This window comes from Molothrus ater, chromosome 7 (assembly GCF_012460135.2).
Source record: "Molothrus ater isolate BHLD 08-10-18 breed brown headed cowbird chromosome 7, BPBGC_Mater_1.1, whole genome shotgun sequence".
Classification (NCBI taxonomy): Eukaryota; Metazoa; Chordata; class Aves; order Passeriformes; family Icteridae; genus Molothrus; species Molothrus ater.
Genome location: NC_050484.2, coordinates 10,965,691 through 10,979,503, shown reverse-complemented (window position 1 = coordinate 10,979,503; position 13,813 = coordinate 10,965,691). Strand labels below are relative to the sequence as shown.

Here is a 13,813-nt window from a genome sequence, read left to right as displayed (position 1 = left end):
TTGTTCTCTAGCAGTCATTCTGCTCATGGGAGTTCTTCCCTGAGCTCCTCTTTGTGGTTATAAACCTCCATATTTCCCCCTGCCTGATTGCCAGGAAGAGGTAATGAGAGACTGAGAGTCAGAGGTGTTTTTGGGATTCCTACTGGTGCTTCCTCAGTTCCTTCCTGTGGTACAACTGATGCCACAACTAGTGCCAGAGGTTGCTCCCACAAGAAGTGTGTAAGGCAAGTGTGCTGGGAAAAATGTCTGCCTTTTGTAGCAGATTGTGTTTGCTTTCATACATCTGACACAGGTTTTCTCCCTCACCTAGTGAAATGCAGATGTTGAAATGATTGCATGATAGTATCAGCTCAAGCCTGGCGCATGGAGTACCAGGGTGAATGTGTGCTCAGAAAGACAGGCCGTTTACATTTATCCTACAGGATGCAACATGTGATCTCTCAAATGTGATACGCTGTAGCAAGGCTTAAGAAAGAGAATGTGGCTTAGTATTCAATATTGGTAGGAATAGCTGGAGTTGTTATTTGAGGTAAGATTCACCAGTAAGAGAAGAAAAGGGGGAGTATATATCTCTAGGAGGTCTGTCCCATGCCCTATACAGTGCCGTCGTCTGTTCTCCTAGATTAATGATTTTCTTTGGCACTGCCATTTTGGAAATGCCATGTTATGAGGGAACTAATTAAAGTATGGAGCACATTTTATTACTTCCCTTCTTCCATTAAATTCATAAGATGGCTACACTCAGAAAAAAACACTTGAGTTCTGGGGTTAGCCTTGAGGATATCAAATGAAAACTACATAGGAATGCATGAGTATTTCCTCTTTAAAATGCTGCTTTTAATTTGGAAAAGCTTTTCATCCCTCTGGGATCATAAACCTGTTGTATATAAAGCCTGGTATAATCAAGGTGGATGGTATTGACAGAATGACATATTCTGAACTGGAGTGAGAGGTCAGCAATAACATTGCCAGTGGGGGTTTTGTCACTGTCAAGGAACATGAAGCTCTCCTTCAGCCACACTGGGAGACCTGGGCTGGTAATGCCCAAGTCTGCTATTAAATCAGGGGCTCGTTCCCCAACAAGAAAGATATTACCTGCTTCTTAGCCCTCCATCATAAGTAAATCGATGTACATCCTGATTCCAGAACAGGCAGGTCTTACAGCATCCGTAGAAGATTTGCACATCTCACAAGTGTTTTGTCAGTCAACAGTGCCCTAATACAGAAGACCAGTGGTCTTACACACAGTGCGTTATGTCCGCAGGAGCCATTCCTGTAGCAAAAGAGTGTAGATACACACTTAAGTTTCCATGTCCTCAGCTTGTAATTCCAACTCAAATCAAGCTCCCCTCACATGAAGAACTGTTCAGGGTATTAAGAGGGGCTCAGGCAGGTCAGTGTTGCACTGCATTATAGAAGGTGTGGGATATTCCCATACATCCATGGTGGAGAAGCAAACTCTGTAAAAGGCACTTGGAGTGGAAATTTAAGTCTACTCTCACCTCCTTGCATTCCCCATGCTGCCTCTGAGGTACAGAGAGGTGCATGTTTCTCTCTGGAAAGGTTTGGGTTTGTTGCATTTTACAGAAGTGCCAGCATTGGAAACTGGAGGTCTGTTGTTTCTCCTGATGGTACCAAATAATAGATGCTGTGTGCCAGCCAGCTAATAATGGCATTAATCACTGCATTATGGGCCACTGCTTAATTTTTCTTCATGGTAGCTCTGTGGTGCACATTAGCCTATAATTAAGTATAGCTTCATGAAATATGTACTGTGAGGCTTGTTTAATAGATAAACTATTCTCTAATTTATTTTAAAGTCCAATGACCTACATACTCAATGCTGAAAAGCCCCTTCTTACTAACATTATTTCTCCCCTGAGACCTTCCATCTGAGCAAATCTGTTAAATGAAGTAGAGGAAGCTTTGATCCAAACTAGGCTAAATCCATCGGAACAAGTGGCTGACACTTGTGTGTGTGGGAGGGAGAACGTGAGGAGGGTCAGAAGATGGAGGGATAAAACTGTATGGTTTGTGAAACATCCAGATCTTCTCTTGAAGTTGGAAATACATAACTGAAGACAGCAATATTTGCTTATACCTGTGGCCATGTTGTCTGCACACATGAAAACAAGCACTTCAGGCTGTGTGACAAGTTCTGTACATTTCCTACATACACAGACTGTAGAGGGTGAGGAGGTTTTAGTGCACAGAGGGAGCTGATCTCTCTCCTTGGTCTCAAAGAGTGCAGTTTAGTCAAAGGCTGTCAGTACAGTGCAGTCCTGGTCCAGTGCAGGCTGGAGTTCTCAAAAATGCCAGCCTGGCTGAAGCCTGCATTGTCTTTACATCAGGATAACTTCTAGGAGATGGGTGGCCCCTGAAAGCGTGCGTTGGCCAGTGGAGATACTCTGAAATGAGAGGCAGGACAAGGGGACCTGATAGCCAAGGTTATGAACTTCTTCCTGGAGGAGAATACACACATGGAGTTTGGCCCATCTTCGGGGCAGAGTCCTTGTACCATCCTGCAGTTTATTGTCTCCTAATATAGCATTCAGATTGCAACCAAAAGGTTGTAATAACCAGAACTTGCTTATTGCAGGTTTTAATGTTTTGATAAATTGGTAGGTAATGTTGGTTACAGGAAAAAGTAGGACTAAGATGACTATTTTAAAGGAAATGCATGAAAATGCACCTTGTCCTTTGCTGGAAAGCTTTTCAGCATATCTGGAGGGGCTGAAGTGATCCCACTCTTCAGAATACAAACTGGAAAATAGGTAATTTGAATCCTGTTCTGCATAAAGAAAATGAACGTATTATTCTTGTCCTTGTTGGCTCAGCATTCCTCTTTGCTGCAGGCTCTTGGAGCTGTAGTCAGGACAGTTTATTGTGCTCTTCATAAAGAGTCCAGACAATTTAAATCACTTGATCAGTGAACTGCTGCTCTCCTTGGGAGTGCCCAGTGGACTGCAAAGCCTACAGACTGGAGGAGTGTTTCAGTTTGTATCTTTCTCTTTTTTCAAGCATCTTTTTTTTGCCAATGTTGTGATACAATAGCCAAAACTAGTAAAATGTTTGGGCGAGTGGCCACTGCTTGTTTAACTAAACAGCCTCTGAAACTGGAAATATTCTTGAATCTGAGCTTTTTAAATCAAGTTGTTGTGGGGCCAGATACAAAGAGGTTCGGATAAAAACATCATCGTATCCAGGCTGCTTATAACTTGCTTCCCGAAGAGCACTGCTCCCTCCTTCCTGCCCTGAGTAGCTCCATGTGGGAGCATTGGCTTCCCAGCCTACAGATGGGAAAGCAGCACACACCCAGCTCAGCTCCTGCCTGGGTAGCTGGTGCCAACCACTTTCTGTGGATTAAAGGAAGTAACAGCCTGAGGAGGAGGAGGAAACTCCACCAGCTTCACATGTAGTGAAGTTTATGATGAAATCAACTGCACTGATTCTCCATGGTTAAAGGGATTTGGTCACACCTTGGCTGCAGGTGTGGTTTGAGGTGTAGGGGAACACAGGATTGATATTGGGTGTTGCCCCAACTTCTGGTGAAGCTGCAGGCAAGTCCAGGGTCCCGCAATGAGGAAGAGGGAAATAGCTCTTATAGGTGCTATAAACCTTCTTATAGGTGCTCCAAACCCTCTTATAGGTGATCAGTGACACCTTTGTTGGCATACAAAAGTGTTACTGGTCACCTATAAGAGAGTCTGGGGACTCTGACAGCAGGAGTGTGGTTGCTAAGGAAGTAAGGCTGTGGGTTGTGACTCCTTGTTTTAATTCTGCTTTCTTTGGCAAAATTCCCCCAAACAGGAGTGGGTTCAGAAAAGAGTCCTCTACAAGGCATTAAGGCCAGAAATATGGTTTGTTGAAATAACTGACTCTTCCACCTCTATTTGCTTGTGAGCCAAATCCTGGACAGAATTCCTTTTGCAAATAATTTTCCCTTTAACTCAAATGAGAGGAACACAAGGAGCTTTAATTCTCTGCCTGGTATCTAGTGAGACAGTCACGCTGCATTCATTGCTGTGGTGTCTACCCCATTGTGCACAGACTTTCAATTAGCCAGGCTTCTGGTTTGGGTTTTTTGGGGGAGTTTTTGTTGGTTTTTACCCTCATAGAAAACTCTCTCTTATAGCATGAAACCCTTTCATGCTGCCTGCTTGTTTTATTCTTGGGTGTAATGTGGCACAAGCGGTGTTCTGTTGTACTCGTAGGAAGGAAGGCAGTCTGTAAGGGAAGTGCTTACTTTAATAAATTGCAGATTTTTCGTACATGGGATATTTGTTCCAACAGTGGGTTTTGCACTGCCCAAAATTTCAGTTTCAATTAACTAAATTGTATTCAATAGGCTGAATGAAAAGATCTTAAGTAGCATGTGAGTCAGGCTTTCAGAATGAGTGCTTGTAGGAGGTGGCTGCTGCCTGCTCAGCTGATGCACAGGAGTCCTGAGCCTTGGAGGCAAAGGCACAGATCTACAGTGTGCACAAGCTGTGTGTCTTTGCTCATTTCCCAGCATATTTCAGGATAAAGGTCTGACATGCATGTCATATAAATGGTGGCACTTTGTGACTGCAGGTGGTCGGTCTTTCTCTGCCTCCTTTTCCTCCTGCATCCACATTTTGATCCGCATGCACATCCTGTCTTCCCTCATAAAAACAGATACCATAATAAAAAAGAGGCTTTATTAAACTAATGCAATAAAGCCGTTTTCTTTGAGGATTTAAACACTTCATTTTTAATAATAAAAATCAAATTGTCATTGTTGCACCCTGTATAAGTTTTATTCAAATCAGCCTCTAAATGCTTTGTGCCTAAGCAGCTCTCTCCTGAGATGTATGCATTTTAGCATTAGTTAAATGAGTTTAAGAACAAGGCTCATACTCTGGCTGTAGGCACTGAATCTGAAGATCAGAAGATTTCTTCTAAATGAAGGACTGATGTGATGTGTACACTGAAGTGTGCTGGGTGACTGACTGTTGGTCTCCCATTCATGGAGAGTTAGTCTCAGTCAGAGTCCTTCAAGTTCTGAGGTTTGTAAAACTGATAAAAATGTAGCACCAGACATTTTGACTATTGAGAAAGAAGAACTGGTCAGGGAACAGGGTGCAAAAGCACTTTTGCCTGATGGAAACAGTGACAGAATGGATATGAAGGTGCTTGGTTTGGCTAACCACTCAGATTTTTCCACTGATTATCTAAAGCAATTTTGTTCGGCAAAATTGGACTGGACACATTGCCAGGATAAGCATTTCTGATAGACTTCCAGCACTTCTGCTTCATATCCTAGCTGGAATTAGGAAGAGATGCAAGGGAATGGAAACAAAGCAGTGAGCATTTGAAAAGGAGCTTGCATCCCAAGAAACCTACAGGTATTTCATATAGAGGTTCTTGGTGAGTGCTAAATACTTAAAAGGCAAAGAGAAGTATTTCAGAATTGTTGAATGTTTGTTGAATCTTGTTCAGCCTGGAATACAATACTGAAGGTGAGACCTGGAGTAAATGCAGAGAGGCAGAGAGATGTCATGGTAAAATCCTGCCTTGATGTGAGAGAAACACAGTGGGTGGAAAAGCCTTGAAGGGTTGTGAGAAGTCAGTGCTTCTGCTGCAGAGCTCCTGGACTTACCTGCTGTCTCCAGCTTGCAACTGCAAGTAGGAGACAACTGTAAATATAAATAGTCATTTTAGCCTGGCAAAATCAAGTTTGTTTTTGTATGCTCAAGGTACAGTTATGATGTAGTTTCGTAGAAACATGTAGCTAACCAGGGGTTCCCTGGGTGCTGCCTTCCATGCTGGAAACAGGCCTTGTGTGCTGAGAGGGGACAGGTTGACATCACTGACCTCTAAGATCTACATGTTGAAATAGAATAAATCTCTATGTTTTCTCATCCTGCTCAGGGTCACATCTATCCCTGATGGAAAGCAGAATAGCTTTTCTATTGAGACTTGTCAGTATAAGTGCAGGGCTTAAAAATACTTGGAACTTTAAGCACTGCAGAAGCAATATTTTTCTGGTATTTCAGCATTTTCTCTGTTGCTCTTGGCCATAGCTGAAGTATGGAGAGGCACAAATAGACTGAAAGTCTGAAAAAGTGTTTATGCTTTTTCAGTCTTTCATATATATAATTTCCTTATACAGAACATATAAACTGAGGTTTAGCACATTAGTTGGGTTTATTTAAATTTTTGCCTTGGCCAGTATTTTGATTGTCCAAAGCCTGTTCTGAACCTCTTTAACATTAGTGCCTGGTTTTGTAGTCAGATGGCTTAGGTCAGCTTATAAGAGGGAGAGCATGACTTCTATCCAAGTAATTGAATGTGATGTGTGTGAGTCTCTTGCTGCCCCATGGCCCTGGACATCAAGGACACGACATCCTGGGCTGCACTCCAGCAGCGTGGTCTTGCCCCCAGCCAGATTGCTTTTCAAAAGTTCCATTGCAAAATTGTCCTGCCTTTGGTCACTGGTAGTGCAGTCTGCTGTCCCACTGAGCTCTCACTGCAACCCTTTCCAGGCCTTAGCAGGAGCCCTTTGGGAAGAGGGCACAGAGGCTTTGCTCAGCTTCTGTGTGCTTTGGTCAAGTCTGGGTTTGTCTCAGAGGCTGCTCATTTGGTCCCCTGGGTGTTGGAGTCACATGGAATAACACTCGCTCTACATTGCACTGCATCATCTCTCAGAAACTGCTTAAAAAAAGATTAGGTGCCAGTGAGGTTGGAGTTGTTTGTCCTGGAAATGCTGTAGTTAATAAAAATAAAAGAAGTTCACAAATGGGGTTTCATAGAAAAATGCAAAGCAAACCCCTGTGACAGTGACTTTGCTGGCCTGAGGGGACTGCGTTTCAGCTAGTTTGAAAAAACATGGTTAAAATTACTCCTGCCTTAAATAGATTCAGTGACTTTTTTGTTTTGATTGGATATGTGCTTTTTTTCTCCACCACAGGTATTATTTTTTTAAAGTCAATTATGGATCCAGTGTGTAATTTTAAAAATAGTGCAAGTTCCAAGGGTAAACCAGGCTGTGCAGAGCCCTTGTCTTAGGGCGATCACACCCCTCGTTTGCAAGCACAGCCTGTGTGAACATTAAACTTCATCAGTTGCCTCTTCAGCAGCCGGTTTAAAAATGATGCAGAGGAGTGGAAAAGCAAAGATATTATCAAGCTACATGTCCTAAAATGTATCCTGGGAGCTGTGTTCTATGTAGAAGATCTGTTTCGCTATTTAAAGTTATACTGAGACTTTCTAGTCCCTGAAGATGATCTTTTAGGTTTGCAGAATTGGTTACTCTGCAAACTGCCAATTTTTTTATTTTTATTTTTTAATACGTGAGATGTAAGTAAGTTGGAATGAGCTAATTTAGCCAATGGAATTTTATAAGAAATCTGTGAATGCTGTGGGTTTCCCTCCCTCACCCCCTCCAGTAGAAACATAATTTGGAGAAATGAAAACAGTCTCTGGCTGGCTTTAGGGCTTTCTCAAAAATAGAAACAGTAGGGTTTGTCTGGCTGGGCCAGTTTCCTCACCACACACCTGGTGTATATCACTTTAAAAAATACATTATGCCTCATTAAATTACAATTAAATGAAATCATGATCATTTGTTTTTCTGGAAGGAAGATGTTTTGCATATTGAAAGCCTAATTTGTTGCAGGTGACAAAAAGGCTGAACAGATTATTTAATATCACTTTATTTTTTATAATGTTGCTCACTGGTTAGTTTGCGTATACTTCAGTAGCTCAGAATTATATTATTGTCAACGCTATTGCTCTCAAGACACTTTATTTTATTATCCTCCCCTATCACTCAGCTATCTGCTGCTGCTGTTTACCGCTGTTGTTGTTTATCTTCAGTTGCAGGAGGACACGAGATTTGTCCCTCATGAGTCAGTTTTTTTATTAGCTCTCCTGCTGTTTACATGGTTCCTAAGCTGCCAAAGCACTTAGAGGAGCTGCAGAAAAACCCTCTTGGCAGCCAGGTTTCCTACCTGTGGGCCTGGAGCGGGGCACGGGGAGCAGGGCTCGCCCCTGCCAGCGGCTGCTGGGGAAGCAGCGAGACCCCCTGGAGCAGGTGCCTGCCTTAGGAGGAGAGGCTCCCAGCCTGCTGATGGAGCAGGCGTCCTGCAAAATACTGCTGTGTCCCTCTGGCAGCTCAGGCTGAGACCCTCGTGGGAGCAGCAGCACAGGCACCAAATCTACAGCGGGAAAAGATGTTTGTGGTGATAAATCAGAGCCTGCAAGCACAAGGGTTGGTATCTCAGGCAGTGAGATACATCTTAGTGCCATGAGCAAGCCACTCGTACCTGTGAGCCTCTGATTTACATACAGAGTCAATGACTGCATGGAAAAGTAATTGCTGGCATGCTTTCACGTATGTTTCTGCTCTCCATTTTTGAAATTGGACCATAAATTTAGTGAGGCTGAAATGGGAGGGAGAAAAAAAACTGTTTCAGAGTCAGCTCCAGTAGCTTTCAGGTCCCTTTCTTTCAAACGAAACTCATTAATTTTTGAAGTTGAGTTTTTCTTCAAAAAAAAGTTTTATATACATATCCTTTCAAAGACACAGGGAATTAGAAATTTAGAGAATCGATGGAACCAATATTTCCTTTATTTTCTTCATTTAAAGATTTTTTCACTCACTTCAGGGGAAATTTTAACAGGGACTTGCATTGGTCTTGGAATCATGCAGGTTGCGGCTTCAAGCTCCTGTATGTACTTTTTGGTTAACCTCCCCCAGCCTATGAGCCTTTCAACTTTACAAAGCTTTTCAAAATGTCCTTAGCTTCTCTGAGAAGTGGTAAACCCTGAAGAAGAAGCCAGATATGAGCATGCAGTTGTGTTGAGGTCACACAAAATACCAGAGGACAGCCCAGCACTGCTGGTTCCCAGAGAGCAGACCTTTTTCACCAGCCAGCTTCTCTCTTAACATCCCACTTCTGAGTGGTGCTAACCATGCTTCCATTCTCAGCTTCAGTCCTTCTGGTGCCCACACTGATCATTGCAGAAAAACATAATTGGGAGTGTCTCAGCTTGATTATATAAATGAGAAGCTGAAAAGATGGAGCCTACCTTCAGGTTGTGTGTGGAGCTTGCTTTAGAGCACAGCACTTGTGGTATAAATTCTGCTGAAGTAGAGGTTTCACATGTGTATTTTAGTATAGGTGTTGAATGGCAGATAAATGCAGGTACAGGTACGTCATTTATTGGTCAGTTGGTTTTCTCAGGAAGACTGGTAAATAAGGTCAGTATATACTAAAAATGTTGGTGTTTGGTTAATTGGCCAACTGTAGTGACAATGCTTTTAGCAAGGCTTTTTGAAAGAGGCTGTCTGATATGGAAGAAAATAAATGAAAACTAAATACTACAGGGCTTGGGGTATGTGGCTGCTTTCTAGTAACATTTTTCTGACAAGAAAGGAGTAAGCCTTGCCTGTCCTTGGACCCTTGCCTGGGTCCTGGCTGTGAAGTAACTGCAAAACACCCGTGTCAGCAGCCACAGCGGGGCCGTGTCGGGGCCAGCAGGGTCCCTGTGCTGCTGAAGTGCTCCTCTCCCAGAGGAGCCCTCCAAGGTGAGCCCACCAGCTCCCACTGGGATTTCACAGGGCTTCTGTGGCCAGCGTTCCTGGGAGCAGCGGTGCAGCCTGTGGGTGACAGGGGAGCAGGAGCAGTGTCACATGGCTCAGGGAAGCAGATTGGCAGAATAGCCTTTTGAAATAATGAGCACATCGAATTGCATGTTAACAGTAAAGATATCATTTTGATATGTTACCTTAAGATGTAAGTAGCCTTGATGGACAGAAATGCTCCCTCTCTGCTTCCTTGCACCCCAGTACATTAAAACAGGAATAGTTCAGAAATTTGCTGTTCCTGCTATTTGGAATGAAGTCTCAGTTTGTGAAGTGTCGGATATGAGGGAGTGCCTGGGGGAAGCTGGTGGCACATGCTGTGTCCTTGGTAGTTTCTGTGGGCCCTGATCCAGACTTGTGTGTTGTGCCTTTAACTTTTAGATAATCCGTGGAACTATTGAGTGTGAGTGCATACTCTTACACATAAATTTAATCCCATCATTAGATGTAAGCCTCTTTAATGACATTTTATCTCTCCAATTCTTTTATTTTTTTACTCTTTAATTTTTAGAAATGCTGTGTAATGGCTTTTGTAAAAGCTAGATTAATGTGATGTTCATTCACAGTTGCAATGAGAAGCCTGTGGTATTTTAAAATGAGGCATGAAAGAATGGGTTAAATCCCTGAAGCTAGATTCGAAGGTTTTATTATTGCTTCATTTTTCTCCTTTCAGAAATGACTGTCCAAACTGAAATGAGCGGACTGTAACATCAAAACCCAGCCAAACATTTTTCTTTATAAACCTCCTGCACTGTTTAAATGTCGAAACTAAATTTACCAACCTTGGCAGATTTGTCAAAGATGAACAGGATTGCCAAGCGTTCCCTGCTTCAAGTAAAAAGAGAAAAAGAGAGAGAGAGAGATCTAACAGCTCCTAAAATATTTGCAGCAAGCACCTGGTGATAACTGCAATTTCTTCTAACCAGTGCATCTACCTTCCTATCCAGCATCTCCATACTCAGAAGCTTATTACTGTGCCAGAATAGGACAGTCCCAAAATAAACCCCAGCCCCCAGAAGACAAACACTTTCCTACAAAATATCCCCTCAGGGAGAGCCCATGAGATTCTGATGTAGATTCTCAGTATTGCAACCCAGCTGGTTACACTAAACAAATTTTTAAAAAGCCAAAGAAACCCATCAACGCATGACTGGCTTTTTTTTTTTTTTTTTTTTTTTTTTTTTTTAAACCAGGGTTTGTTGTCAGAAATCCTGCGTAAAGAAGAAGACCCTAGGACAGCTTCCCAGTCCCTCCTGGTAAACTTACGGGCAATGCAGAATTTCCTCAACTTGCCTGACGCGGAACGGGATCGTATCTATCAGGATGAGAGAGAGAGGAGTATGAACCCAAACGTGAGCATGGTGTCTTCAGCTGCCAGCAGCCCAAGCTCCTCCAGAACACCCCAGGTAAGATGCAATCCTTTGCTGCGTGTTTGTTGTCCAGATAATTCCAGGAGTTTCTTTCCACCCTTGCCCTATCTGTTGCTCCCTTTGCCCACATGAGTTGTGGAAAATCTTTTGTAAGATTTTGTAGTGGCTGTTAAGAGACATTTAGTGGATGTCAGCAGGACACTGTGATGATCATTCTATCTTTAATCAATACCATGAGGCAAAAGATTATGTAGCATTAGTGCCTGAGGAGTGCATGTGGGCATTACATGCAGGCTGATGATATATGTCCATTAAATGGCTATTAGAGAATATATTATATGGAAAGACAGTGCATGTAGCTTTTTACCTGTGTTGATTACATTCTTCAGAGCACAGGGAATTTCTGGGCTTCTGGTTCATATATGTTGCCATAAAAGTGTCTAGTGAACAGAGGTCGATAGTGCATTAGATGGATGTTGTTAGAAAATACTGTGCTCCATATTCTGCATAGGAGATCATGGTCCCTGCATTAGAAATTTTTACAAGCAAATGTTTGAGGTACAGAAACTGGAGATGGACAGTGTGCTGGGAAGGAAGATGATGCTTACAGCTCCCAAGCAGCTGTTATCTCATTCACTTAACTGCACGTGTTTATTAATGTGCTCTTGCCACCCACTCTTCCCTGGGTAGGTTGTTCTTTGCACTAAGAGGGAGCATCCACAAACTACACTGTAATAGTCACCCACCCCTTGTACCAGGATGATGCAGCCCCACACGTGTACTCTGCAAAGTGTGGGTGCTTGTACAGGGCTGCTGATGAATTCCTATCTTGACATTTGCTTAACTTGAGTCTGAAGTTTCTAACAGTACAGACATGATGTGTCAGCTCTAGCACTTAACTGATCTTTAGTAAATAGGCCCGTATAACCCTTCTAATAATATCAATGATCACTTCTCATTGCATTCTCTAGTCACAGCTGCTAAAAGTAAGCAATCAAGCACTGCTGGGGGAGTGAAGTTTTACATTCAAACTGACCATCCTTAGAGAAGGTGTGTTGATTTTGTAGAAACTGTTGAGGTTGTTCAGTTTAACCCAGACATGTAGGTGCACTTCACCGAATATGTGATGTAAAGAACTGTTTTCATGAAAGCAAGTTTATCCTGCCAACCCAAATTTGGCACTGAATTTTCATTACATGGGAAACTCATTGTATGCTCCTTATCTTTTATAGTTACCTTTAGGTGAAAATAAACATATAGAGAGATTTTAATAGTGGGTACACTATTTTACTATTTAAATAGTGTAGCCACTTTCTGCATTGGTATCAATTCATTAAAGAAATAGCTTACTCCTGCATACATTTATTGCAATAGGTTTTGTACTAGAATCAAGCACCAAAAGAAAATTGAGAGTTTAGATGCAATCTGGTGAGAAAAAAAAAATACGAACTCTTGCCCCATTTTATTCCTGTGTTGAAATATGCCATTTTCCCATGCTCTAGCCACAGCCAGAGCATGATTTAAAAGAATGGATTTTTTTGCCTGCCTTTGTAAGAGCTAAATGTTGCTAAAAAGCCATAGTCTAGAAGTATAAACCAGCACATATTTGCCTTATTTCAGTTCAAAGAATCCAACAGAATTTTCTGAGGTTTTTGATCAGCAAAAGCAGCACACAAAGGTTTGTGTACCCAGTGCTTGCCTTGTGCCCGCTGTGTAACATTTCCCCAGCCCTCAGAGGGCCAGCACCAGTCAGCACAGGTGCTGTTTTGACAACTTGGACACCTCTGCAAATGAGGCTCTTCCCAGCTCCCGGGCAGGCAGCACGGCTACTGTGCTTCCCCATATGCCTGCTCTGAGTTCTGACGAGACAAACGCCATCCTCGCAGGCAGCAGCTACCCAGACAGCTCCCTAACCTACCCTGCAGCTCTGGGGTGCTCTGGGGCAGCAGGGGTAGGAGCTGTACCAGCCTTGCAGGAACTGTGTCAGTGTGCCAGAGAAGGTGATGGAATGGCAATTGGAGACGTGGTTTCCATAGATACTGATACCCTGCAGCAAGGCTTTTGGGATTGAGTGTGCTGGCTGGGAGAGGAATGGCAGATACCTGTGGAAGTGCTCGTGCTGGGGCTGTCATGCAGGCAGGTGTAAGGGCATGCAGAGTAACCCAGCTCAGCTCTCTGTGACTCTGAGCCAGCCCTAAGCCACCCTTTTGTGATATCCCTGGCTCAGGACCTGCCTCAAGGTGAGAATGAGAGATTAATCCAGAAAATGGGGTCCAGTTGCTGTGGGGAAGATACTCTGAGCTGTTGGGAGTTGTTGTATGCACACAGAACTCCAGCAGTAAGGGGCTGGGTTGCAGTGCTCTGACACTGTGGTTGCAAACACTTTTTCTTTTTTTCCCCACTGTTGTCAATAAGATGTTTCAGTAGTGTCAAACTCCTTCTAAATATCAAGACCAGCTTTGAATCTAGACTTCTAACATTAAATACTTTATTTTAATGACTTTTGGTTGGTATTTGCCCTTCCTATTTTGGTGATTAAATAAAAAAGCAGCTTTCAGGGTGTGCAGGGCAGGCTTTTTCCTGACATGTGGCTGTGGACCTAGAAGTGTTGGAGATTAATGCAGGATGGAGTTATATTTTAAATCTTTCTTTTACATGCTAATTTTGTTCTTCTCGGGATCTCAGACATCCATAACAGCCTTTGAGGCCATGGTGGCCTCAGCTGCTGTGCTAGCCAAAGGCTCCAGTGCCTGGGAAGACTTTTTTATACCCAACAAATCTCCATTAAATCAGTCCTGACAGACTTGGACAGTCCTCCTTTCCATGAACT

General features: G+C 42.9%; 1 protein-coding gene across 4 annotated transcripts in view; it reads left to right on the top strand.

Annotated features, from left to right (window-relative positions):
- The window catches only part of SATB2 (SATB homeobox 2), a 137,874-nt gene that overhangs the window by 85,053 nt on the left and 39,008 nt on the right, over positions 1-13,813 (top strand). For all 4 annotated transcript variants that reach the window (XM_036386781.2, XM_036386782.2, XM_054515433.1 and 1 more), the window contains one exon: positions 10,807-11,019. In XM_036386781.2, the coding sequence (XP_036242674.1) occupies positions 10,807-11,019 (213 nt within the window). The remainder of the gene's footprint in view (positions 1-10,806; positions 11,020-13,813) is intronic.